The following is a 27,309-nucleotide window of genomic DNA, read 5'->3' on the forward strand; positions in this document are numbered from 1 at the left end:
TTCACCCAGACTCATAGGTCCTTAGACCAAGGACTGGGCCAGGCACCCAGCACGGAGGGGAGAGGGTCATTTACTCAATGAGCGTGGCCCCATCTCCTCACCCGAGGAGCCCACAGCCTTCCAGAGATCCGCTATCCCACCACTAGGCAGGGCATGGCGTGGCCAAGGAGAAGTCCTGAGGGCTGAGAGAACTGAGCCAGCTTCATGGGATGGAGTCTGAGCCAGACTTCACAGGACACTAAGATTTAGGCAGCTCCCATCCCTGGACTTCCCGGCCTCACTTCCTACCGCTTCCCAGTGGCCAAACTCAACCCATTTTCTGCCTCTGAGCCTTTACTCTTGAGGCTTTCTCTACCTAGTAACCCACTCCCCCAAAACCTGAGGACAGGTATAGGAGGACCTAGGACAGCACATAGACACGCTGATCCAATAAATGCTTCGTGAAGAAAGGATCCCAAACCCCAAGTTCAGGTGGCACCTCCTCCAGGAAGCCCGCCCGGATTTCTCCCACTGCAGGTGACCTTCCTCTCTCTGGAGGCGCTGACTCAGGGGCCTGACTGCACACTGAAGGTTTCCTCTTGGTCTCCTGGACTTAGTAGCCAGGCCCCTTAAACTTAAGACCACATCCTGTTGACTTCGATGTCCCCATTTCAGGGGACGCTCTTTTGATGATCAGACGCAGGGCTGGGCGTGGGGGTGGCCCATCTGTGGGGCCCTCCTCCGGTCATTCCAGGGCAGGTAAGGTGATGCCAGCGCAGATGGCGGGCGGCTCAGGGATGAGTCAGGAGTGAAATCTGACCCTCCCCATGGGCAAGCGGGGACCTGAAAGGTAGTATCAGCCTTAGCTGGGGGGTAGGGATGGTGGGGCAGGAGAAGACAGGAGGGTCCCCAGGCCAGGGATACGAGCAATCAAAAGGCCACCAACTTCTATGACAAATTGTTTAATGTTCCATAATGTGCAGCTTCTGAGTAAAAAAAGGCCCATTAAAAATTCATGAGCCATACATTCTTGTGATGGAGCAGCCAGCCCCCTCTCCACCTGTCCCTCTGAGAGGGGACAGGGCGGGGAGCGGGCACTGTGAGAACATGGTCCTAGGTGTGCTCGTGCCCAAGTGTCACAGGGGTGTGAGGCACAACATTTACACAGGAGAGAACCACAGACGTGTGTGTGACTAGAAGACACAAGGGGCACGGGTAACGGTAGACCAGGGAAGCCACAACGCCCATGTGTGGAGGTACACACAAGAAATGTGAGCTCGACAGGTGGGAGTCACAAACGCAGGCCCAAGGCTCCTGGGACCAGCACAGGCGGAGCGCCTAGGAGACCTCGTGTGCCCAGGGGGTAGGGAGAGTCAGAAGCCTACCCTGTGAGAACTTGGGTGTGTAAACCGGTACATAGGAGTGAGAATTCAGGTGCTTCAGGATAAGCAATGATGGAGGGACACAGACCCACACGTGGGGACAGAGACACGGGGGTACATGGAAAGGCCCAGAGCAGCATGTACGGGGTGGGTGGAAACTCTGCCCAAGGGCTGAGATCCCTCCCGTGAGAGCCCAGAGCCGAGGCCGAAGGGTCTGGGAAGGCTCAGGACAGGGAGGACCAGGCTCCGCCGCAGGCATCAGGGTCTCCGCTGGTGGCTTCTGCAGTGCTCGAGGAAGCCGCGGGCATCAGAAGGGGCCCTCAGGCCTCGCTGCTGCTGTTGCAGCCTCTGCCACTGCCACACTCCACCCACACGAGGCGGGCCTGCTCCTGCAGGATGCGGCCGCGCACCACCTTGGCCAGCTCCTCCGAGTGGCCCCACGTGTGGGCAGGCACCTGCACCCAGGAGCAGGGCAGCCCCCAGAGCATCTGCTCCGAGCCACGGCACTGCCGCAGCAGCTCCGAGTCCCGCCAGCCGGGCCGGCCCAGAAGACCCCTGCCGAGAGAAGAGAGTGGGCAGTGGGCAGAGTGAGAGAGAGACAGACAGACAGACAGACAGACAGACAAGGATACGGAGAGTCAGAGAGAGAGGATGGACAGGTGGAGGACGACAAAGAGATCACAGAGAGAGATGGAAAAGAGATGGGGTGGGGGGAGAGAGAGACAGACAGACAGAAAGACAAACAGACATAAAGACAGATCTGGGGTCCTGCCCATCTCCCCACCTGCCTCACCTGACTTCCCGGACATTCTTCTCGGTCACCTCCACATGGATGACGATGGGGTAGATCTCATTCTGGACCAGTTGCCGCACGCCCCGCACACCCAGCTCCAACAGGCAGTGTTTCTTCTCGGGGGGTCAAAGCTACATTTTACTCCCCGCCCAGAGACACTAACCTCCTTGTCCCCGCCCCCTCCCTGCCACACACACACACACACACACACACACACACACACACACACACACACCAGACCCTATAGGTTCTGATTCCCCATCCAAAGGGAACTTGCCAGTGAGGGAAGAACCGTAAGAGAAGATGAGAGACCTGGGAAATAAGTCACTTTGCCCCTCTGGACCTCAGCTAACCCCATTCCCCACAGCCGGGGCCAACTCCCAGGAGGAAAAGGAGCCGAATAGGTGAGATGAGCCAAAAACGTGGAGGGTGACCCACCTGAGGTCAACTGCCCCAGCCTACCCATTCACAGTGAAGAAAAGGGACCCACAGAAAGGAGAGGACTTGCCCAGAGTCACTCCGCAAGGGAGCAGCACAGGCCTGCACTCCAGTCAGGCTCCTGGACCCAGAAGGGCCGCGGCCCATACCTTCCCAACAGACTCCTGGATAGCTCGGATCCTGCTGCCCAGTCCCAGGGTGGCAGACTGGGCCTTGGGTGCTCCAGGCGCTGAGGGTATGCACTGGTCCTCCCCCGACAGGCTTTCTGGAAAGCAGGGAGAGGCAGGAATGAAGGGCCAGTGGGCCCGGCTGCCCCAGACGCCACTGCACCCGCCCCTCTCCCAGCTCAAAGACTCACCAGCTGGGCACACTTGGAAGTCCAGCCGGGAATTGGGCAGGTCTAACAGGTTGCGGATGAGCCGGGGTGCCAGGCACTCGGGCAAGAGCACCACGGGCCGCAGGGCGGGCACCAGCAGCGGCTGCACCAGGCTGTAGGGTTTGAGGCTCCGCTCCGGCTCTGTCGGGGGGAGGCATGCAGAAGAGATGAGCAGCAGGCAGGTGGGCCCCAAGCTCCTTCCCAGGGCGGCCTCGAAACCCCATCGCCCCCTCTCAAGCCCCTCACCTTTTCTCCCTCCCTAAGTGCTGCTGCTGCTACACTCACTCACACACACACACACACACACACACTCACACACTCACACGCACACCAATGCTGCCCCTTCCCTCACTGGGACCGTTGCTACAGACTCCTCCCCGATCCTCTGCCTCGCTCTCACCCCCTACAGGCCGTTCTCCACTCAGCAGCCAGAGAGAGGTGCTAAAACTAAAGTCAGACCCTGTAACTCCCCTGCTCTCAAGGTGCCCGTGACTTCCCAGGACTCTCTCAGCGAAGAGGCCACATCCTTCACGTGGGTTATCCAGCCCTGCCAGAGCCACGCACCCCATCACAGACTTTACCCCCGCCACCCGGACTTCCCTGCGGCTGCCTCCAATCATGGGGCCTTCTTGCGCCTTGGGGAGGCCTCAGCCCCACCCTAGCCCCTCCTGGCCCAGTTAACCCTCACACTCTCTTCAGGGCCCGGGTCACAGCTTCCCTGGCTCCCAGACATGCAGGGCCTCCAGCACGAGCTTCACGGCGCCCAGTTCCCGCCCCCCGCCCCTCACGACAAGCGTCACCCTTTGCAATTACGCTCATGGGTAGGATTATCTGGCCGACACGCATCTGCCTCCCCCCACCCCCAGCAGGCAGTGAGGCGTGGGGGACCACTGTGTCCTCTGGATCAAGCACAAAGCATGACACGGCCGGCGCCCGAGACCCACTTGCTGTACTCAGTGTCCTCCAAACACAGCACGCACGGCTACACCTGTGTGCGTCTGCACAGGCTGCGCCTTCTGCCAGGAACAAACTCCTCATCCTCGAAGGCCACAGTGCAAACAATGTCTCTTCCAGGAATTCTTCCCTCACCACCCTCTCCTCCTTGCCCCTCAGGATTGCTACTTCCTCATCTAGGCGCCCCCACCCCCACCCACTTCCTTCTCCCTGATGTGGCCCAAAGCCTCACCCTGCTGCCTCTTAGAACCCACTCTGGAGTCCTCGTGGTACCGCCCACCACACATCTGTGAGAAGTACAGCTACACACAGTCTTTCAGACAAGAACGGGCCCATGCTTCTGTGTGCCCCACACTCATACAGACCCACAACACACCAGGACACACGTACCCCTACCAGCCAGCCCCATCAAACCCGTCGGCCCAGCTCCCAGCAGGGGGCGCCTTATCTCTCAGACCCTCCCCCAGGCGCAGGCCTCATCCCCCTGGAAACCTCACTACTGGCCCTTCCAGGCCAAAGGTGCACACTGCTGGACTCCAAGGGCAGCCCAGGCTGCACCTTTGCACCTGGGCACGCACCTGAGCTGGGCTCCAGCAGCAGCTGCTCTGGGGGGTCCGCTGTAGGGCTCCCAGCGTGCTTGGGCTTCACCAGCCGCAGCTGGTCTAGAGCTCGCTTCTTCAGCTGGGGAAGGCACAGGAAAGGAGGGGCTAGGCACCATCCCACCCTCGGGGAGAGGGAAAAGCACTCCCAACGCCAGGCAGAGGGGGCCCTGCGCCACTGCGGTCCAGGCCCCGAGGAAGAGCCTTTCCCAGCAGGCCTTCTTCTGTCCCCACCTGGCCGGGCACAGCCCCCAGGGAGGCAAAGGCAGCTATCCCTATGGGCCCAGGAAAGGGAGCCTGTCAGAGCCAGTTAGAGCTGGAGGAGCCTTGGGTCTATCCCCCATTTTACAGATGGGCAATTCGAGGCCCAGAGAGCAAAGGAACCTAACGTCACCGAAGAGACAAACTCTGGGGTCTCTTCCAATGAATTAGCAATGTGGCCTTGGAAGGGAAGATTAACGAAACCAACAACGACAGCATTTAGACCAATAGCTGACAAGTGCCGAAGGCCTCCAATGTGGCACGCACTCACCAGGCCCCACACGTGCATGAACAATTGAGATTTCTCTGCCGAGGGGCCAGGCAGGCAGCGTAATTCCCCATTTTACAGATAAGGACACGGAGCCTCCAGGGAGCGTCAGGTGGTTGTCCGAGGCCACACAGCTGATAGTGGCAGAGCTGGGATTCAAGTCCAGGCAGTCTGGCTCCGAGTTACTTAGCCTCTCTGAGCCTCGCTCTGCCCCAGTGGACTGGGGGAGGCTTGCCTAGCCCAGCCCTGACCCAGGGATTGGAAAAGGGATGTGACTGTTGTTTTGTCAAGCGCTGACCACATGCCAGGCATGCTCCCGAGCACGGGGCACACTCCACCTCGTTTAGGGTCCTAAATACCTAGGATGTGAACCCTGTTCTTCCATTCGCCGGCACATAGTAAATGATCAACCAAGTCGGGGAGAAGGAGCAAGGTGGGGCCTCCCTCTTCTCCTCCCCCAGAGCTGCAGAGAATGAAGCCTCGCTGCTCCCTTTCAGACCCCACCTCTGGCAGCCCCTCTCCCCAGACCCTTCCCCAACGGCCCAGCCCTGCTTACATTACCACGGGGCCCTCGGTGCCGGCTGGAGGGCAGGCATTTCTCCTGACCTTCCAGGAGCTGCTGGGCACTAGGGAGAAGGGGTCATGTCACATGCTTGTAGGGAGATGGGGAGCCCCTCGATTCCTCTCCTCTAGCCCCCCATCCTGCCCAGAGGGTGGTGACAGGCTGCAGAGGGAGGAACAGGCCCCCAACCCGAGCCACTCCCCAGTGGGACCCCGTCGCCAGGCGCCGGGCTCTGCGTCACCTCTGATAATTGGGCACCGTGCCCCGGTCCAGGTCCCGCAGCGTGACGGGGTCGACCCGTGCGCAGAACCACTCCTGCCGCCGCTTGTACGCTGGGTCCACCAGCCGCAGGATCTCCTGGGCTTTCACACACAGGGCGTGGGGGTCTGCCCGTTCAGGCAAAGTGAGGTTGGCTCGAATGTAGAAGGGCTCGGCACCAAGCCCCTTCGCCCAGGCATCCAGGGCCTCGTGGAAGGACTGACAAGCTGGACGTGAGCAAGGCAGGGGGCAGCACGGGGGACAAGAGGAGGAAGAGGTCAGGGATCAGCCTCGGAGAGGCCAGAGACACGGCCCTCTCAACATCCAAGCTGCCAGGACCCCGCCTTCCCCTTCTCAAAGCGAGAGCCTGAGTCCAGAGGGAGCGAGCCCACTAGGGACAGAACCAGAACTCGAGCCCAGATGTCGGGACTCCTGTCCTGTATCAGCTGCTTACTGAGGACAGAGGGAGACACAATAAGAACCAGCAAGAGGCAGTGATACGGGAAGGAAGCGCGCTGCCAAAGCCGGGGAGCGGAGCGTCTCCCTCTCGGGGGTCAGCTGTCCCCCCTCCACCACGGGCAGCACGAGCCCTCTCGTGGGCCCTCAGCTCTGACCTGCTAGGACTGGTGAGTTCCTAGGCCCTCCCTCCAGGCCAGACTTACCCTTGGAGTCCATCAGGAAGGGAAGCGTGGACACCTGGTTCCAGGGCAAGGTTCTCTGCTGGGCCTCGCCTTCCAGGCCTGTCCCCTCCAGGCCAGCAGCCTCTGCCCTTGGCTGGAAGAAAACCAAGGCAGGGAAGGAAAGAAGTGAGCTTCCAAGGGCAGGACAGCCCTGGCTCTGGAGGGAGACTGGGTGTGGGACTGACGATACCTCCCAATTCAGATGCCTCCACCTCAGAGGGCAGTCAGACCCTGCTCCCATCAACAGGACTCCCCACCCAGCAGGTCTATCCAGGTCCTTCCCATATTTAAAAGGGGAGATTGATCAATGTGCTGTCAGTCTGCCCCACGTCCCAGCTCCTGCCCAATCAGGTTTCATTTAATGCTGGTTGAGGGAGGCCCAACCAGCAGCTAATCACTGACCCTGCCTCCTCCTGGCCCATTCCCAGAAACTCTACCCGGTGACCTAGATCCACCAATCAGAAGGCATCCAGCGCTGGCTAAAGCACTAACTCTGCCCCCAGCCCAGAGTTGGGGGCCTCACCTCTCTTGGTTCCGCCCTGGCAGACCCTGGCCCAGAGAGCACTCTCCGAACCACAGTGGCCCCAGACCAGCTGTCCCCAAGAAACGGCAGGCCATCTGGGCCTCTGTCCTGGGTCTCAGGTCCCCCCGGGGGACTCCGGCCAGACACTTGGATGGCCAGAGACCTGAGAAGAGAGAAGGAGGATGGGAATTGGAGTTCGGTCAGTATTTTAATTCGATTCAACATTCTTGGAAAACCACAGCGATCCCCAAAGTATAGCATGACTCACTCTCCACAGTCCACTGCACCTGCTGTGCCACTGCCTGGACTGCCCTTCCCCCTCTCCGCCGCCTGGCGAATTCTACTCATCCTTCAGGGCTCAGGTCAAAAGCAACCTTTCCCTCCCGGACTTCCACACACGGAGGGGTGGGGCCTCCCACACAGGCGGACCGTCTGCACCCCGCGTGTTCCCCTGTGTTTCATCCCTAGCACCAAACACAGTATCCGGCATACAGTAGATGACTAATAAAAAGCTTGTTATGCTCACAGTCTAGGAAGGAAGGTCCCCATGAGAACGCGACACAGATCAGAGATGGTCACAGCTGGCAGCGGGAGCATGGAAGGGAGTGGCTTGTCAGAGGAAGGAGTAGCTGGGCTACTCCATAGTCAAGAGGAGAAGCACTTCAGCCATAGACAGAGAGGAGACGGTGTTCCAGGCTCGAGGACAGGCGTAAGCGAAGGCGCGGAGGACAGAACACAGGATATGTGGGAAAATCTAATAACAACGATAGCGGCAGCCGACGCTTAGTGGGGGCCTCCCCTGCGCCAGACACCACGCGAGGCTCCATGCCCTAGTTAACTAATTTAACATCATGACGGACAGCTCTCAGAAAAGGCAAGGTGCAGCCAGCCTGCGGAGGGCTCGGCCTCTGGCCTGCCTCTCACAGTCAGCGGGAGCCACTGATGGTTAAGACAAAGAGTCACCACGAACCCCATCGTGGCAGGTCTCTGCCTGTCCCCAGATGAGACTTGGTGAGGCTCTATGACCGGCCTCAGAGAAACGGACCGGAAGTCTCCTCCATGACCTCCTGGCCCTGGTGCTGGGAAGGGGAGAAGCCAGGGTCGGCGGGCGTGCCCCAGCTGAAGAGGTAGCCCAGGCAGAGTCCAGGGAGCCAGCCACCTCCTCACCCACCCTGGCAGCCGCAGCACACGTGGCCACACTGCCCCCTGCTGCCAGCCTGGGGTGAGCAAGGCTGCAAGGACCTCGACTCAGTTTTGGCCCCGGGGAGCCTGTCTTGGCTCCTGCCCTCTCAGTGGAAACGAAGAGCCAGGCCCAAGGGCCGGGGGCCGGACATGGGAGCTGGAGGCATCGGCGCTGCCTTCGCAGGCTCCTCCAGTCCCGGGACTGTCCTGGCTGTATCGAGGTGGCGTGGACAGGCCTGGGCAGAGCTGGGAGGCCTGGGGCCGGGCCTGGCCTCACCGCCCATCGGCCTCATGACTGGAAAAGCACAGTCCAGCGCCGAACCCCAGTGTTAACTGTGCCCTGGACTTGGACTTGGGCGAGCGAGCTGGCTGCTTGATTCTAGGCCACCACATCCACAAGGCAAGGAGGGTGATGGCACCTGTCTCCCCGCTCCAGGGAAAGGCACATAAAGCTAATGCAGAAAGAGAGGAGACCAGAGGCTCCGGGGGCCCTCCAACCGCAGGCCTGTTCCTAGGCGGGAAGTGGAAGTCGACGTTTTAATGGAATGACATAGAAGGTAGAAGCCTGTCTCCCTTCGAGTAAATCCAACTCCTGTCTCGTGGCCCCTTCGTTTCAGGCATATGCATTGGGTTTCTCCCACTGTGGGCTGCAGACAGAAAAGTTTGAGAAATGTGGACTGCTTCGCCGCCAGTCCTCGGCAGCCCCGCCTGCATCTACCTGTTTCATTAACCCAAGGAGCTAAAACATGGAACGCTCTTAAAACAGTGCCCGGTAAGAACTGAGTGCTCGGTGAAAATTAGACGTTCACTGTCACCAGGGGTGAGTCAAGACAAGTCCCCCTCTGTGGCCCACAGTTTCTGCCCGTTTCGAGTCCATGGTCCACTCCCCATCACAGCTTTCCCAGACGAGAACCCAGCCAGCAGCCCACACCAGGCCTTTCACCCCATGCCTGGGCACGCCCCTCCCCATCCTGTGATTCCAGCATCTGACCCTCCACCCCAAGTTTTCAGGCTCCTCTTGCCAACTCCTGCTGATGCCTGAAGACCCAGCTCTAGCACCCCCTCCTGCAGGGCACCTCTGCCCACATCCCTGAGCGACCATGTGACTTCTCTGAGCCTCCACGGCCCCGGGCTACCAAGTCCCAGCACTTTTCAGAGTCTACCAGGGGGCTGGCTAGGGGCAGGGTTCTGATCAGTCTTTCTGTGCAAACGAGCAGGAAAGGGGGGAGAGAGGAACACGGTGTGGGGACGGGGGGGGACAGAGCTGCCTGCTCCAACCTCCAGGGACTCCCCGATCTCCAGCAACACAGTCTGACCCCCGTCCTGCCTGCGGGCAGCGTGAGGGATGGGCGTTCCCTGTCCGCCAGCCCCTCCCCCAGTGTCAGGTCAGGACGTCGGGTCACAGAGGAACAGGTGGAAACAGGGCGAGTCCGTCGCCCTGCCAGCTCTGAGCAGTGATGGACCAAGCGGCCTCAGTGAGTGTCCCCCGCACCCCTAGCCCAGGGCACTGTGAGAGGATCTCTGGGCGGCGTACACGACTGCTTTGTTCCAGGTCAGGGACCTATGAAGACGGGGCTTGAGCAAGCCACACAGAGGACCTCATTTAATCCTCCCGACAGCCCTGCAGGAGACGTCTGTTATTCCCCTTGTGTTAGAGAAGAGGGAATCTGAGGCACAGGGAAGCATAACCTGATGAGGGTTACTCAACTGGCGGAAATCCGGAAAGGACCGATTCGCACCCTTGTACACAGACAGACGGTGCCAGAGATGCTGAGTCCGTGGGAGCGCGTGTGGGCCGGGGCGGGCCCTGGCCGAGGACACAGCGCCTGTGCTCTCCCCAGAGCCCCTTCCTCCTCAGCACCTCACGTCCGCTCTCAGCTCTCCCGCGCTGCCTCCCAGCCTGTCCGTCTGTCCGTGCATCGGCCTGCCCCAGCACCCCACCGACCTGCCCCAAGGCCCGAGGAGCCCAGAGGGGCGGCAGAGACGAGGGCGGGAAATGCCCAGCACGTAGTAAGTCCTGGCCACGAGCGTGAGATTAAAAGCAGCTTAGACGGAAGGAAGGCACCGTGGCGTCCCCAACTCCACCACCAAGTGGCCTTGTGACAAAGTCCTGACTGACACTCTGAACCTCATTTTCCTTATCTGGATAACAGGGCTAAAAATGCCAGCCCTGCAGGTTACTCTGACGACTAAGCAAGGGCAACAACATGTTAGCTAAGAGCCAACATTACTGCTCTCTCTGAGCCCAGCGCAGCCCTAAGGACTCAAGTAAGAATACTGGAACCCCCACAATGACCCTAGGGGCCAGGCACTATTGTGACCCCATTTTACAGAGCAGGAAACTGGGGCATTGAGAAATTCAGTAACATGCCCAAGATCCCACGGTAGCAAGTAACAGAGCTGGGATTTCAGCTGGCCAACAAAATCTTTCCCAGCGTGCTCCGGGACGCGTGCGCTGGCACCCCGCCTCCCTCTCCACCCCTCACCTCCCTCTCCACCCGTCCATCCACCTCTTTCTCTCGCCGTCCACCACCGCTGCCTCTCCCACAATCTGTGTTCTTCCCCCATCCCCCTCCTCCCCGGGAACAGTGTGGGCAGAGGTGGCCCCACGACCACATGGCTCCTGCTCCCTCTGCCTCATCCCAGCACCCCCTGGACGGCAGCCAAGACCCCTGCTGCAGGCCTGAGCTGGAGGAAGGGAGGAAGGGCCGAGACAGGCAGGAAGGGAGGTGCCTCCACCCCTTCCCCCAGAAGCATGTCCTGCACAGAGAGAAACAATGTCACACTGGGCCTGCTGCCGGGGGTGAGGGTGAGGGCAGGGCCCTGGACATGGGCCTGGCCAAGCTGCTTCCAGGAGGCAGGAGGCCCCTGGTCCTGCTACGCCCTGACTTCTTGTGCGACCTGTCCTCTGCATGCAGCATCCCCATGTTCCAGCTCTGACATCAGTGCTTCCTACGCGCTTTCCAAAGCCCAAGTCTGCTCAGGCCCCTGCAGGCCTCGGCCGGGGCACGTCCCAGCTGTGTGACCCGGGGCAGGTCACTTAACCTCTCTGAGCCTGTTTCCTCTTCTTTGAAACAGGAACAATCCTAATAATGTCTACCTACCAGGATAGAGAGGCTGAGGTAAGGCAGCCAGCAGCTGGCCTGCATTTAGTAATAGCTGAACTCTCGCAGGTTTCCCGGAGAGCGCCAGCCAAAGTCCACGCTTGTCCAGCCTGACTCACCAAGTTTACTGTGGCTCGGCCTTCCCCTGTCCCCCGGGCGTGCTCCAGTCAACACCAAACTCCAAGCCCACCCGCAGACAGCCTCTGTTCTCTCCCCTTACAGCCACCCAGCTGCCCTCCCTACCTACTCTCCCCATGGCTGAGTCCAAAGGCCACGTTCTCAGCATGGCCTTCTCCATCACCCATCCTGAGGTCCACTCACAATCTTACCAGGGAGGCCACTCATCCACCAAACACACAGAGCTCACTGCCTGCAGCACACTCTGAGCCAATGTGTTTCATGACTCCTGTCACGGGTTTGCGGCTGGTCCAGGTGCTGGGGCTCCCTCGGTGGCCCCACCCCACCCCTGGCACAAAGCTTCGCTGGATGGCTCAGTCCTGAGGGAGCTCAGAGCTGGGAAGGATGGGCGAGCCTAGTGTGCATGTCAGCACAAGTTAACTCCTACCATTTACTAAGCACCTACTGTGCACCTGGCGAAGCCGGGTGCTTTACTGACGAGTCCAAAACCTCGAAATACCCACATGCAGAAGAGATCACTATCACCTTTAGCTGATGAGGAAACTGAGGCCCAGAGAGGTGAAGTGTCCAGTCGCACAAACAATAAGCAGTGGTGACAGGATCTGAACCCCTCAGCCTGAGTCTAGGGACCTCACTGTTCTGACCGTTGCGTAAAGCGAAGGCTTAGCTGCTGCTCCCTCCCACCTCGCCCCTGCACACGCTTCTCCAGGAATCTGAGACCGGGCCCTCCCGCCGCCACCCACCTCAGGCGGTTTCCCAGTTTCCATACCTATTGAGGAGATCCAGGCCACAGCCTCTGGCCAGGAGGCCATCCGGCTTTCCCAAAGGCCACACGCTGTCGGAGGATGAGGACGAGGAGAGCCCAGGGGACCAGGGCTTAAGCGTTACACTCCCTGGGGAAGAGAAGTGAAGTTCAGGGGTGCCAGGCAGAGGGACTAAGAAATGAGGGGAGGGCCCAGTGGCCTTGGCAGGTTTGAGACCCCAGGAATATCTTGGGCCAACTGGGCTCAGAGCTGGGCCTGGATGACCCTTCGGTTTCCTGGAAGGGGGTGGAGGGTGGGCCGGAACTGAGGAGGGGTCCAGCACAGCACAGCCAGGACCAGGACTGGGCTCAGGGGGGCACCAACTCCCCCAGAGGCCTCCGAGGCGTAGCCCTCCTGCCTGGCCGGGGCCTCAGGGAGGTGAACTCGGGCCAAGGGCAGAGCGGGCAGCACGGGCCTAGGTGAGCCCTCCCCACAGTCCCCGAGGGCCCTTACCTGTGATGTCTGACATGCTGCTAAAGGACCTGGGCAGAGAGAGGACGGGGAGGGGCAGGAGCTGAGGCTCAGTGGGCATCTGCCCCACGCCCTCCTTCTGCCCCCATGCAGCTAAAAGGTCCTTCAGCCCCCAAGCAAATACAGGCTAAGACTCGAGGTTGAGGTCCGAGGCACAGGGTACTCATGCCACCCAGGGCCCCTAAACCCACAGGGCAAGAAGTTAACGCCCTGACCTCAGCGCCATGGCCTCTACCTAGAACGCCCGGGCCTGTCCTTCGACGCCGCTGCTTCCAAGAAGCCTCCCCTGACCTCTCACCCTTCATCTCACCCTCACTTCCTACATTGTCATTTGTGGCTCCTGGGCCTGCCTCCCACACTAGACCATGACCCCATCATCGCACACCCATTTGTGGCAGATTCACTCATCTGCTCAACCCCGTGACAAACACACACTAGGAGGCAGGACGTCCCCACCCTTGGCCCTGCCAGCAGTGGAGATGGCTTGGTTTTTCAGGGCCCCATTGGCTACTGAGGCCGGCTTTCTTGCCTGAGGTCCCTGACCCCTTGAAACGTTCTCTGCGTGCCCTCGTCCTGAACCACCCAGGCTCCCCGCTGGGTTTAGGGACTTTGAGGCTCGATATCTAGTGACTCTCCCCCCAGGGCGCTTGGCTGGGGCTGAGCCCCCTCTGCCCTTGGGCCTTGTCTTAACCTCTGACCCCAGTCATGCTTGTGACACTCAGGGCCTGGGTTTCCAGAGCTCCAGACGCTTACAGGCCTTAAAAGGAGGTGATTGCCTAAAGTTGGCTCTGGCATCAGGGGTGCTGGGAGGTGGCAGTTTCAGGAACGAGCAGCACCCCCTCTCCGGGCCCCTGTGGTTCTCTCCCAGCCTGTTTACCGCTTAGCAGGTGCGGGGTCCTCCTCCCGCTGCCGGCGGAGAATGGAGCCGGCGCTGGGAGGGAAGGGCAGGATGGAAAGCCGGTTGATCTCCTTCTCGCTGTCTGTGGCCTCCTCCTGCAAGGTCATGACAGGGCCACAGTCACCTCCACTGCACGTCCCCACAGCTCAACACACCTGCTTGTGCCCATTTCGCAGATGAGAACGGGGGCCCAGAGTGGGGAAGTGGGCTCTGCAGGGTGACAATACGTGAGTGGCCCCCCACCGTGGGCCTCCTCCTGGCACCCAGGCCCAGCATGGAGCTGGCTCTTGGTGACTGCAACAAGGCGCTTGGCCTTCGTGGGCCTCAGTTTCCTCATATGTGAAATGACCTGACAGCGAACTGGAAAGCATTCTGCATGTTGGTGATGATGTGAATATCAGCAGTGTCCTCCCCGCGTTTGGGGTGGGGCAGGTATCTTACCGAGGTGTGGGGCTCAGGTCCCCGCACAATGGCTGCCTCCCCGGCTGCTTCTGGGCCTCCCAGCGGGGAGGGGAACTCGCTGAGGCTCCAGGTGCTGCTGAGGTTGGAACACAAGGAATGGGAGGAGGCGCAGGCCTGGGAGAAGAAAGGGGAGCACACAGGTCAGCAGTGCCGGGCCAGGGACATCCATGGGCACTTGCTGAATGCCTGCCGTGTGCCAGGAACAGGGGCACAGTGGGAATAAGAGAGCCGGGACTCTGGCCTCGAGGAGCTCTCAGCCGAGAGAAGGACGCAAACCGTAAACAAGCAAACAGATGAAGGAAACAGCCCCAAGCTGCTGGGAGGGCAGGAAGGAAAGCTTGCAGAGCAGGGACAGCACTCAGAGGCCCACCCAGCCTGGCGACATCAGAGGAGTCCCAGAGAAAGCGTGGTCTGAGCTGAGAACTGGAGGATAGGTAGGTGCTAAGTAGATAAAGCTGGGGAGGATAGTCTAGGCAGCTAGCAGGGTATGTGCAAAGGCCCTGAGACAGGACTGTGACTCATTTCAGGAATTCAAAGGCTGAGACCCGGAGAAGCAGGCTAAAGGGAGGGAGGGGCCCACCTGCAGGGCCTCTAGGACAGGGTAAGGGGCTTTGTCTACCTAAGAGCAAAAAACCACTGAGGGTGTTAAAAAGTGAGAAGTCACAGATTCACACTTCCTTTGTTCTATTCCTCCAAGTATTAAACACCTGGCCAGTTAATCATCTCCAAGCAAACCCAAGATGGAAAACGTCAGAGTTCCTGGCACAGGTCCAGGGCTTCATCCCCGCCCCGGCCCCGCTCCAGTACTGGCTGGCTCTATGACCTTAGGCAAGGCCCTGACTCTCTCTGGGCCCTGTGCAATGAGGGAATAGGACTAACTGGTCTCTGAGGGTCTTGAGAGGCCACGTTTTGCATTCTAAGGTGCTCACGGGCCCTCGGGCAGCCAGGGTTCTCCAAGTGTTTGCAAAGGCAATCTTGGTGCTCCAGGGACAACCCCAGAAACTCAGAGACCCACATGCCCCTCTCCTGTTATCTGATGCAGCAACCTGCACCCATCCCGGCTGGGCGCCCCCCCACCAGACCGGCATATTCTCTGTCCTGGCCAAGAGCTTTCTCCAAGACCAGCATGTTCTTGACCTAGGGTGAGGGCTCTGGCCAGGACCCACGTATTCCCTCCCAGAGCCTGCATTTTCTCCAGCCCAGCTGATGGGTCCTAACGTGTCCCATGTGGTCCCACTCCCAGTAAAGGTTCCCGTCCAATCCCCCAAGTCCCACTCCACGCTGAGGACTCCTGCCAGTTCCCCCATGTTCCTGCTCCCGGCTAAGGTTTCCCACAGGGTCCTGCGTGTTCCCAGTCCTGGCCAAGAGCTCCTGCCAGGACCCCGGCATACCCACCAAGACCCCTGTTCCCTTGCCCCTGTCACCTTGAGGCAGGAGCCACCCTGGGCTCGCTGCAGCTGTGCCTCCAGCAGGGCCTTGGCACCCTCCAGGCTGGTGAGCGTGGTCAGCAGCTCGTCCCGCTCGGCCTCCAGGCCCCGCACCTGCTTGCGGTACTGGTCCTTCTCGATGAGGCTCTGTGAGTACTGCAGCTGGATGCGATCACGGCTCTGGATGGCCTGGGAAGAGCAGGCAGGGAGGGTGTCTTGGCCTCCGACCGCACAAATGGGGGCGGCGGTAGGAATGGCACTTCTCGTGCGCCAGACCCTGTGCTAAATACCAGCTCGCTGAATCTGCATGCTAACTCTTCAAGTTAGAGATTCCCATTAATCTCATTTTATAGATAAGGAAACCAAGGCAGCAGGCGCAGGGCTGAGACTCAAATCCAGGCAGTCTAGCTGCACGGTCCAGGCTCTTCCCAATTCCTAAAAACAATTCAAAACTGTAAGACCTACTGTGTGCTGCTGGCTTTATCCACCACATCTCCGCTAGTAGAGGAGTCTGGGTACGAACCCACCCCTCTGCATCCAAAGCACGTTTCCCCACAGGGTGTCTGTAACCTGGGCCTGTGGTCCAGGCCTGCCATTCACTGCTTCGGAGGGGAATGGAGCCAGAGGCCCAGGGGCTGAGTGCACCAGCGTGAAGTACAGATCCCTGGGCCCACCCAGACCACAAAACCAGAATGTCTGGGGATGAAACCTCCAATGTGTCTTTTCATCAAGCCCATCAGGGGATCCCGAAGCCCATTCTAATGTGTAGAGACTTTAACTCCTCTAGTGGAATTCAAACTTGGTCCAAGGACAAAATCCCCTGCCTTTCCCCTGCACGGGAACCTCGCGCAGGAGGGCTGGGGCCCTGGAGAAGCTGGCCCAGGTCCTCAGCCCACCCCTTAACCTCAAGTGATGAGGGCCATGATGCCTAGCGCCTGGAGCCAGAACTTTTGAGAATTTCTTCATCAGCAAATATTTGCGAGCAACTCCCCTGTGTAGGCCTTGTCCGCGACGTGGTGAGAACAGGGATTCGGAAATGAATAGTGCCAGGACCAGCTTTCTAACAGCCCCAGAAGCTCAGGTGAGATAGGTGTGTTCAGGGGGCAAGACTGGCACATCTCAAGCACTCAAGGTCCCATGTCTGTGTCTCTCCTGGCCTACGCGCCCTCTCCTAAACCAGTCAGTACGCTGCGAAAGTCTTTTACCTACAATTTTAGTCCTGCCCGCTTCTCAAGTCTGCTGTACGAGAACCAGTGGCCAGGCCAGGGCCTCGCAAGCAGCAGGCCGGGCTCACCTGGTCTCGCTCCTTCTCGATCTCTTCCAGCTGGGCCAGCACGGTGGCCATGCGGTGCTTGTACAGGTCACAGTCCTTCTGCAGTGTGCGATGCTTCAGCCGCAGGTCCTCCATCTCCTGCAGGTACTGTGGTCGGGTGGGCAGGCAGAGTGGTGCAGGGTAGAAACCGCCCAGGTCAGACCACAGGGCTGGGGACCAGGGGAAGCTAACCAGCAGGTGCCCAGCAGGTCCACAGAAAGAGGCCTGAGCCCCAATAACAAGTGCCCACCTCCCCGGCTAGGCCTGACTGTACCTCACTAGGCCTCAGCTACCTAATCTATAAAATGAGATTAACAGTAACAATGACACCCTCCCAGCCAACCTTGGCCTCCTCGTTTTAGCTGCGATCTGCGATCTGCTTCTTCCTCCACAGCCCTCGTCACCCTCCGCTACGTGAAGTGGTTGACAAGGGTTGCGTGTATGGCACGTGGCTTGTCTCCCCTGCTGGAATTTACTCTCCACGGGAGGAGACATTGGCTTAGTGATGTATCTCAATAAATACGTGAGGATGAATGAATGCACTGGTCCTAGCACAGTGCCTGCCACCCCTGCAGAAAAGGTTGGCTCCAGTAAACTGGCGATGCCCACGACCCTCCCCTCGCCAGGAGGCTCTCCGGGCTGTTAGTGAGAAGGAAGGTGGGGGCAGGGCGGGGGGAGGGGATGGCGCGCAGTGGACACTACCTTGTCCCGCAGCTCCTCAGCCCACTGCAGCTCCCCCTGCACAGCGAGCAGCTTCTGGCACAGCTCCTGCCTGCTGTCCTGCGCCTCCCGCCAGTCATGCTCCAGGATATCCAGGAGGATGCGCTCTGAGCCTGGGGCCCCCGGCCTGCTTGCTTCCTGGGGGTCAGAGTTCAGGGCTGCCTCAGCCTCTGGCCCAGGGCCCACCTCATGTATTAGAGGGAAGGGGGACACGTAGCCTTTTGGCCCTCGGACCCACCCCACTAGCTCTTCCACGCTGGCCAAGGGCCTTTGCCGCTCTGGACCTCGGTTTCCTGTACGTAGCATGGGCGTAGCCCCGCTAGCCCTGCCCACCCTCCAGGGAGCATCTGGGGTGTAAATGAGGTAAGTGGGTGAGGGCGTGCTGGGACAGTTCGGCCAAGACCTTGTTCCTAAACAAAAACCAGGCCCGCTCTCCCTTGCTCTGGTCCCCACCCATCAACCAGGACAGCAGACGGGTGGCTATTTCCAAAGCCTATCCCCCACCCTCCTGACAAGGGGTCATCCCAGCTGCTGAGCCTGGCCCGGGCAGGTAGACCACAGGTCCAAGATCCAGACCCGGACCCCAACCCTATGAAATACACCAGAGCCCTGGCTCCCATCTCCCACTTCCTGTGTGGAGCAAAGACCAGGCGCCCCGCCCACACTACCACTGACCTGCCACAGGACACTCAGCAAGCCTGGGGCAACTCGGACCTCGGGGTCACAACCTTTCCAGGGTCATAGACTCCTCTACAAATGCGAGGAAAAACGGGGGCCCTCTCCCCCCAAAAAATGCTCACATACAAAATCAGGTGCACAGTTTCAGGGAGTTCAGAGACTCTAGACTTAGCCCCAGGGAGAAAGAGCCAAGCACTAAGCACCCTCCGCTCAGAGCTAGACAAGAGGCCAGCCAGGGTTCCACCCAGTCCTCAGATCCCGGGGACAGAGTCCTCATTCTCTGGCCTCAGGAGGATGACAGAGCAGCAGGAGCGTCTGCCCCTGCTTCTGCCCCCCAGTGCCACCCCTCATACCTGCTGCCGGCCGTCCTGCAGCTCCTGCAGGGACGCCGTCAGCCGCTGGTTCTCGGCGCGCAGCTCGGAGACCAGGTCGGCGCCGTCGGGCTCCTTCTCCTTCTCCTCGGCCGCAGGCAGCGGGCCCCTGGCCCTGCGCAGCAAGGTGCACTCTTCCTCCAGCTGGCTCACCTTGAGCTTGAGCTGATCCACCTGGGCACCGAGACATGGGTCAGTCCAGGGAGGGGCCCCAACAAGGCCAATGGCGAGAGGTCCTGCTCCTCATTCCGGGGTGCCTCCCGGATCCCCGGGGGGAAAGGGGCCTGGGCAGCCGTCCTCCCAGACTCATCTATGAAGAAAGTACAGGCTGGGCATGTAGGATGAGGAAGGAAGGGGGCAGCAAGGCCAAGTGACCCCCCCAGGAATCGTGGGCAGAGGTGCTGCGTCACAACACACCTGTCCATCCCACACGTCTGACGTGAGGCACAGGTGACGATGGAGGAGGAGGGCGACACCGAGAACAGGGGGAACCAGGGTCTGGGCCCAGGTCTGCCTCGAGTTCAGCGTGGCCTTGGGCAAGTCACGGCCCCTTTCTGTGCCTCAGTCTCCTCATCTCCAGGGGCAGAGGCGGCGGAGGATTGTTTTGAGGGTCTCGCCCAGCCTGAGAGCCAGGAGGTTCCCTTGCCACCCAGCCTCCCAGCACTACGTACACTCACGGAACAGAGGTGAGTCTGATCCTCCCGTAAAGACATCCCTGCCGAGGCCCCGCCTCAGGAAGACAGTGCCGTTGGTTCGTCCCCAGCGAGAACTCCAAGCACAGGGCCCAGGTTTCAATCGTGCCGCTTTTGCCCTCTGTCACCCTGAACAAGTCGCTTACCTCCTCTGGGCCTGAGTTTCCTCATCAGAAAAATGGGCCCATCCAATCCCCAGCTCCACCACCAGCCTCGCAAAGTCATTGCAAGAATCGAGTAAGACAGAGCGCAGACAGGGACCTTAACACTTGTCAGAGGCTGGCTGTAGAACTGCCAGAGGTGTGACAGTGGCTGTCTTCATAGCTTTAAATAAAATCCTAGAACCCCAACCTGTGACCCGCTCCGTGTGTGCAGCCGGAAGCTGGCCAGGGTGGCGGACGGGCAGCTGGTGGCCACCTGGCTGAGAGCGGATACGCATGGGCAGTGTGCTGGATTATGCGTGCACTCGGCCAGGGTTATGCTCCAAATTCATGTGCGGTCCGAAGTAGCTAGACAGTGACAAGAGCAGCAGGAGGTGGCAGGCTACAAAATGAAGTCATTGTTGGAAAAAGGGCACAATGACCTCTGGTGCTCCACACAGGCATGCCAACATCTGGTGCCCTAGAAGGGCCCTAGCGCGTACACGCACGCGCACACACACACACACACACACACGGGTCTGGAGGCTAGGTCGGGCAGTTGTTCCACAATACTCCTCCTCCTCAAAAACCTCAGAAATTCATGACTCTCACATTCCTTTCCCCTCACAAAACATGCTTTGTGAACCGCCAAAGACAGACAGCTAGTTACAAGGGCAAACGTGGTCACACCCTCTCTAGCAAACCACAGCCACGCACCATGGCCTCCCGCCCGACCCTTGGCCAGCACGCTCCCCACGATGAACTCAGGGGATAAGACATCTGGGAGTCTTCGCTGAACGCCAGGAAATACGGATGCATGTAATCCCGGTGTACAAACTCACTTAGCACAAAATTATAGCATTGGTTCCTTAAGTCTATGTTGCTTAGAAATAACGGCTCATTAAATTCACACCTCATAAAACACAGTATTAAATCACAGCCACCACACACCTGTCCCTGGGGGAAGGGGACCCAAGCTGCCAAGACAGGTGCCGTCAGCTGTTCTGTTCATTTCCATCTGCAACGCCTTTGTTAATTTTGTGGCAAAGAAATCTCCAAAAATTTAGGCAAATTTATAGTAGCTACATTTAAAGAAAAATGTACCTACTCATTGAATTTTACCCCTCACCCTCTATCCGCCAAAACTAGGAAAAAGCAGCCATTCTCTGCCTGGTGACAGATTACCTTATCCCTAGGTGCTCATACTATACGCACCTGCAACCAATATGGAGACACAGAGGCACCTGCAACGCCACTTCCTCATCCCCCTACTCCACCCCAGGAGACCCCAGATGGCGGTACACACACACGAGACCCTCCCCCCAGTCACATGCATACATTCGCCACTTCGGGGGGTGCCCAACTCAGAATCACACCCAACCCAAAAGTGAGACAAGCCAGTCCGGCCACAGCCCCTACCAACACTCCTGGGCTGGTGGCCATCACACTGTCGTCTCTGAGTGACGGAACCCTTTCTTCCAAGAAAACCTCACAGCCTGTCTCATGTCCCATTTGGAAAAATAGGACATGGGTAAAGAGGGGGAACCCCAGTTCTCCCCACCTGCCACCCACCCCGCCCCACCCCAGCAATGCCGAGTAAAGTCAGAAATTCTCAATCTTGGGACCCTGGAAAGTGCTCCAACCAACTTCTCTGTGCCTCAGTTTCCTCGTGCATAAATGAGGACAATAATAGTGCCCCCACGGAGTTGCTAGAGAATTCAAGGAGTTGGTGCGTGGCAGTACCATGCCTGGCGCATAGGAGGTGCTGTCTTGTTGTTAAATCATTCTTCTCCATGACCTCCTGCTTCCAGAATGATGAGGAAACTGGAGCGTAGAGAGGGACGCCTTCCCCGTGCCACCCTTCGCTCAATCTGCAGCCAGTTTTGGGACCTCGAACAGCCCCATCTCACACTAAACACCAGGCTGGCCCCTAGAGGACAGACAGTCTCCTGGTCTCTTCACACCATGTATCAGCCTCCTACACCGTCCAGCGGGCCTGGCAGCCTGAGCCCTTCAACCTGTGGGCTCAACACTCCCGATCAGGACTCCCCTCCCCAAACGTCGGTCTACTGCCATGCACCAGGCTCCTGCACCGGGGCGCCCACACCAACAGCCTCCCACAGGCGCCTGTCACAGCCTGCAATGCCACACCCTCGGCCAGCCTCACGGGGTCAGGGGGCTTCAAATCCCACGCTCAGACTCCCCGCACCCCCATGGAACCTGGCACAGTATTGCTGGAGAGAGCCTACTGTGTGCCGCTGGCACTGTGAAATCCTTGCCAAACATTAGCTTGTTAAATCCTTGAAACAATTCCCTGGGGCAGTAAAATACCAGCTTCATCCTCATGCTAAGTGCCAAGAAGAAACCAAGAAAGTGAAGCCCAGTTCCCAGGCCTGTAAGAGGAGCAGCCTCACTCACTGCTGGAGAGGGCTAGGTAAGAGTTCACCGGGACGGGAGCGGGCAGAAAAACACCACGGGGCCGAGGCCGGCACAGGTACCAGGCAGACCTGGTTCAAATCCAGGCTGTTCCATTTCCTGGCTTTGTGATGAGCGAGTCCCTTTACAATCGAAGCCTCGGTGTCTGTTTCAAAATGAGAACCTAGTGCATGGTGTCTTCGTGGGGTCAAATGGCATGACACATGTCACCTGCATGGCACAGAGCAGCACTTAAAAATACTAACAACAACGGCTAACGATGATACAGATTTTGAGCACTAACTCTGTGCCAGGCACTGTACCTGTCTGAAACTCGTGGAGCCCTCGTAACCCACGGCTTCTTCACCTTGGCTCTTACTGCTGTTCGGGCTCACTAACCCTGGGTTGTGGGGCTGTCCTGTGCACTGTTTAGCAGGATGTTTAACAGCCTCCCTGTGACCTCTACCTACCAGATGCCAATATCCCACTCCTAGTTATGACAACCAAAAATATTTGGAAATGGACAAATGCTTCTGGGGGCAAAACCACACCCCCCCCCAGTTGAGAACCATGGTCATAACCTGATTAAATAAGTGCCATCAACACCCCCATGTTGCAGATGAAAACACTGAGGCACAGATCCAGGAAGGGACTCGCCCGTGGTCCAACAGCTGGCAGATGGTAGCTCTGGAACACAAGCTGGCTACCACAGCTGTCAGTTTTCGCAAAGGTCGCCCCTTTCCCCACTCTACCCCGCCTGTCTCCCAGGGCCTACCGCCAGCTGCAAGTCGCGGCTGCGCAGCACGGCCGAGTTCTTCTCCTCGCTGAGCTGTGCCAGACGCATGGCGATCATGTAGTTCTCATCCTTGAGCCGCAGCAGCTCCAGGCTGCCTGCCTCCCAGTCCTCACGCAGCCGCTGACAGCGCTCCTGGGCCTGCTGCTGCTCCCGCAGCCTCTGCTCCAGCCCCGCCCGCTCCTCCTCTAACACCCGGCCCCGGGCCTGCAGTTGCTGCTCCCGCTGCAGCTGGCTCTTGCGAGCCTCCCGAAGCCGCCGCACCTCCGTCATCAAGAACTGGGTCAGGCCCTCAGGCCCCTCTTCATCTGCCAGGGACACGGGAGAAAAAAGTCATGTCAGGCAAAGAAAATCTGGAGGGGATAGCAAACTGCACAGAAAAAAGTCAAACCGTAAAAATACTAGAAGGAAACTCTGGAATATATTTCGATAATCTGAGAGTGAGGAAGGCCTTCCGAAACAAGGCACAAAATCCAGGAGCTATAAAAGGAAAGATGGACAAAGCCATAAAAAAAGATTAAAATTTCTGAATGATGAAAGGTGTAACAAAGTTAAAAGACAAGCAACAGAGTGGGAGGAAAATATGACAAAGGATTCAGAGCCACAATATATAAAGAGCTTTTACAAATCAATGAAAAAGATAAACAACTAAATAATAATACAGGTAAAAACTATCAGCAGGTAAGTCCCCCCCCAAAAAATGGCTAACAAACATAGGAAAATATGCTCTAACTCACCAACAATAATAATAGTTACAGTCACTAACGTTTAACTTTATTCTTTGGGCTACATATATATATATATCAATTTATTTAATCTTCACGATAACACGTATTATTATTGTATCCATCTTAATGACAGGAAAACTGAGGCACAAAAACCTCAAGTCATTTGCCCAAAGTTTACTAAGTAGTAAATTGTGAACTACATCTCTCAAGTAGTTCAGAAGGACAAATTCAAAATAACATTATTTTGACATGTCAAACTGGTAGAAATGTTTTAAATGATCCCCATGATGCATGAGGGTACAGAAAAATGGATACTCATACACTGCTGGTGGGATGTATGTTGATTTAACATGTGAAATACACATACTCTTTGAGAAATTTTACTTCTCAGAACCTCTCCTCCCGAGATACACATTTGCACAAAGACGCACATAGAATGATGTTCCCAGCATTGTCTGTAATGTTGCAAAACTAGAAACAACCTAGACATCATCAACAGGGACCCAGTAAAATGACTTATGGCACAATGTCACTAATGAATACTATGTAGTCATTTAAAACACGTGTAACAGATGCAGAAAAATCACGAAAATCCACTGTTCTGAGAAAAAGCAAAATACGGAGCAACACATGTAGAATGATCACGTGCGCGCAAGTGTGCACGTGTGTGTGTATGTGTGTAAATGCAAAGAAAAGGGAGACTTGCCAGGCTGTTACCAGCAGAGTGGAGCTGAAGGAAGAAGTGAAGACCTTCCTTTTTATTCTAAAGTCACCTGGAGTGTTTGAATTTTTTTACACAAGAGACTGTAAACTCATGTATGTCTGACATATACATGTCCAAAAACAACTTGAGGAGGAAAGGGCTTTGTTAGGTTTATGGGCTCCCAACCTAGACTAACTAGATGAGAACCCCGCCCCGCGCTCAGCCTGCCATGGTACCTTGGGCAAACCGCTTCAGGTCTCTCTGTGCCTCAGTCTCTCCATCTGGTCAACACAGATAATGGGAGTGCTTCCCTGAGAGGAATGGGGCAAGGAACATCTGTGGTGGCGTCAGAGGGAGGCACCCACGCTGGACCGACTCACCAAGGATCATGGAGCAGCGCTGGGCGGGCTCCTGGCCAGTGAGCAGCGTGAAGTGCTCGGGGTAGTAGAACTCCAGGGCTTCCAGGAAGGCCTCGTAGCCCCTCTTGCCACGGCAGCGCAAGATGTCCATCAGGCGCCCTGGGAGGGGCGAGAGGGTGCCCAGGACTCAAGGTGGGGGCTTCCCGGAGCACCTGGCCACTTCCTCTCCCGCCGATGTTCCAGGGCTCAAGTTCCCCAGATTTTTAAGCCATTAACACACACAGGGACCTGTCTCGACACATCAGGGGCAAAGCCAGTCTGCCACAGCGGGGAAGGCCGGGACCCCACTGCACTCCCATGGCACCTGTGCTTCAACGGGGCCCCAAACCCCCGCCTGTTCCCCACACACAAACAGATGCAGGGCCAGCAAACACTGCCTGCCTTTTCAAGGACACAGAGAAGGCCCCTCCATCCCCAGACTGAAAGTAAAATGTTTCTTCCATTGGTCAATGCCTGGAAGTCCATTAGACCCTCAGCCCTTTGGCAGCCCTGCGGGAGAGGAGACCCTCATTCAGCTGAGATGGATCTTAAAGCACTTGGGGGAAAGTGACTCTCCAAGGAGTGTATAGTTCACAGAGGGAGGAGGCAGAGAGACGGAGGAGATCAAAGAGAATGGAGGACGCCAAGTCCACCAGCTGTGACCCGGAGGTCACAGGCATAGCCTGCCCTGGAGACCACATCCGACCCCTTACCCTACTATAGGCCCAGGAAGTGGGAGGAAACCCCAAGACAGATAAAACCCTGACGCCGGTGTGGGCGCCATAGACTCGCTGGGTCGTAATGATGGTCTGGGAGGAAGCAGGATGGTGGGCACGACAACCATCTCCCCTACGGATGTGGGGAGCAGAGCCCTTGGCCTCGCGCCCCAGGGTCCTGCGCGCAGCGCCAGGGGTCACCGCCGGCTCAGGCCCGACCCCCGGGCCCCCGCGGCTCACCGGTGCGGTTGACGCGGCACGGGAAGCGGTAGGTGCTCAGCACCTCCTCCTCGTCCTGCTCGTCGATGACCCGGCACTGGCGCAGATACGGCGTGAGCTTGGCCGGGTTGAGGGCGCGCGTCAGCCGGTGCCGGACGCCCTCGATCCGCTCCCACAGCGCGTCCTCCTCCGCCTCGGACCCCGAGCCGGCCCCGGCCTCCTCCTCGGCCTCCGCCGCCTCGGCGCCGCCCGGCATGACTGCGTCCTCGGAGTCTGCGGACCACAAGCCCCGGGAGTCGGCGGCGTGGCCCAGGGCAGGGGGCGCCGCCCTCGCGACTGGCCACTGGGTGTCCCCGCGGCCCCCGCGACCACGACTCACCCCGCACGCCGCAGCCGCCTCGGGCCCCCGGCTCTGCGCTCGGGCGGCGGCTCCGCCGGCGCAGGGGAGCGCTGTCCGCCGCGCCCGCGGCTCCGCCCCCGTCCCCGCGGCCGCCGGGGCTGCCCGGACCGCCCCACATCGCCGCCCCGGCCGGCGAGAGTCCGGCCGGCCAGCCGCCCGCACGCCCTGCCTCCCCGCTGTCCGGCGGCGCCTCCCCCCGCTTCCTGTTTCCCGCCGGCTCTCCCCGGCCCAGCTCGGCGGGGTCCGCGCGGCCCGCCCACACCTGCCCGGCCTCCGGGCGGGGCGGGGCGGGGCGAGGCGGGACACGCACGCTCACTATCTCCCGCACGCCGCGACACACCTTCCCGGTGTCGCGGCGCCGCTCCCCACGCCCACAGCACGCCCCCCACCCAGCCCGCGAGGCTCCGGCTCATACCTGGCGCGAACCTCGGCAGGACGCTCAGGTCACTCCAGCACACACGCAGGGCCACACCAGCCCACGGCATCACGCCCAGAGCTCCCACAGCACAGTGGTCCCACACAACCTACATGTCGCACTCGCCCTGTGCATGTGTCACACACCCGGTCACAACCCTGCCTGCTCCATTTCCCAGGAAATGACCTTGAAGTTTGGGGTGAAGACTCCCACGCTTCGGAGAACACCCACAGGTCTCTCCTCCAGGGCTCTCCCGTGTCCAAAGCACTTCTAAGGCCCTGCTCAGCCGTGGGGCCACTGGGGTGCTCTGCGTGGGAGCACTGCGTGGGGGCAGTAGATCCTGACCCTGCCGGCCCTCTGACTCACTCCTGACCTGGGCAAATGGTTGCCCTCTTGGACCTCAGTGTCCTCAAATAGACTCCCAGCTCTGGTATCTTCCCTCAAGCTCAGGGCAACCGCCAGCGGACAGCAAAGTCCACCTCAGAGAAGGTTGTCTGAACTCTTAACTCCTCACCTACATAAAGTCTCATCAGAGAACATGGGGACCGGGGACCCCACATTTCCCAAAGAATATACCTTCAGATGCTAGACGCAGAAATCCTTGGGAGTGGGTCCGTGGTCAAAGTCAAATAAGTGCAAAAAATGCTGTGTCGGTACCCCCCACCCCCCTCAGGGAACTCACGGTCACTTACTATGAGGAAGTCTATACCCACATCTGATGGTAAGTGTGGTATTATCTCTCTGTGCACTGGAAATTGCTAATGGTGCCTGCCGAGAGCAGATATGGAGAGGGCAGAACTGGTAGGGGAAAGAGCCTGAGCGCCCCCAACTCCTTCCATACCATCAGGATTAAATGCCATGTGAATGTGTTATTTGTCCAAAAAAAAATAAGTTTTCAAAGACTAAAGGCTCTGAAAACTCCTGCAGTAAAGAAACTGGTTTGACTTTCTATACCCTGGTGTCATTTCCCAAACTTAGTTAACCATTAACAATAATTAATTATTATTTTCACTTTGTTTTTGTTTTGAGGATCACCTGTTTACATCCGGGG

The 27,309-nt window shown here is 58.5% G+C and overlaps 1 protein-coding gene across 4 annotated transcripts; it reads right to left on the reverse strand.

The window, feature by feature from the left end:
• Positions 1 to 925: 925 nt before the first annotated feature.
• Positions 926 to 26,276, reverse strand: CARD10 (caspase recruitment domain family member 10). 4 transcript variants are annotated; one of them, XM_036237469.1, is made up of 21 exons: positions 26,259 to 26,276; positions 25,465 to 25,716; positions 24,491 to 24,628; positions 22,662 to 22,987; positions 18,622 to 18,813; positions 17,573 to 17,728; positions 16,853 to 16,978; positions 15,556 to 15,747; positions 14,111 to 14,245; positions 13,649 to 13,764; positions 12,754 to 12,782; positions 12,267 to 12,390; positions 7,074 to 7,236; positions 6,533 to 6,644; positions 5,854 to 6,097; positions 5,607 to 5,676; positions 4,501 to 4,603; positions 2,951 to 3,109; positions 2,742 to 2,857; positions 2,155 to 2,270; positions 926 to 1,916 (listed from the first exon to the last, which is right to left on the reverse strand). In XM_036237469.1, exons 2-21 carry the CDS (start codon positions 25,697 to 25,699, stop codon positions 1,682 to 1,684), a joined length of 3,087 nt encoding a protein of 1,028 aa, XP_036093362.1. In that variant the 5' UTR covers positions 25,700 to 25,716; positions 26,259 to 26,276; the 3' UTR covers positions 926 to 1,681. The 4 variants fall into 4 exon arrangements, with proteins under 4 accessions (XP_036093362.1, XP_036093361.1, XP_016017262.2 ...); XM_036237468.1 differs by lacking the exon at positions 26,259 to 26,276 and adding an exon at positions 25,823 to 26,012 and having other exon boundaries at positions 16,853 to 16,969; XM_016161776.2 differs by lacking the exon at positions 26,259 to 26,276 and adding an exon at positions 25,823 to 26,011.
• Positions 26,277 to 27,309: the final 1,033 nt, after the last annotated feature.

This window comes from Rousettus aegyptiacus, unplaced genomic scaffold (genome assembly GCF_014176215.1).
Source record: "Rousettus aegyptiacus isolate mRouAeg1 unplaced genomic scaffold, mRouAeg1.p scaffold_m13_p_2, whole genome shotgun sequence".
NCBI lineage: Eukaryota > Metazoa > Chordata > Mammalia > Chiroptera > Pteropodidae > Rousettus > Rousettus aegyptiacus.

Bases quoted from the DNA above. Each gene is read 5' to 3' on its own strand.
- CARD10 (XM_016161776.2), bottom strand. From the start codon at position 25,961: ATGTGGGGCGGTCCGGGCAGCCCCGGCGGCCGCGGGGACGGGGGCGGA. The intron at 24,629-25,464 runs GTGAGCCGCGGG...CGCCCCTCCCAG, and splicing joins GTGCCGCGTCAACCGCACCG to GGCGCCTGATGGACATCTTG. The intron at 1,917-2,154 runs GTGAGGCAGGTG...TTCTCTCGGCAG, and splicing joins AAGAATGTCCGGGAAGTCAG to GGGTCTTCTGGGCCGGCCCG.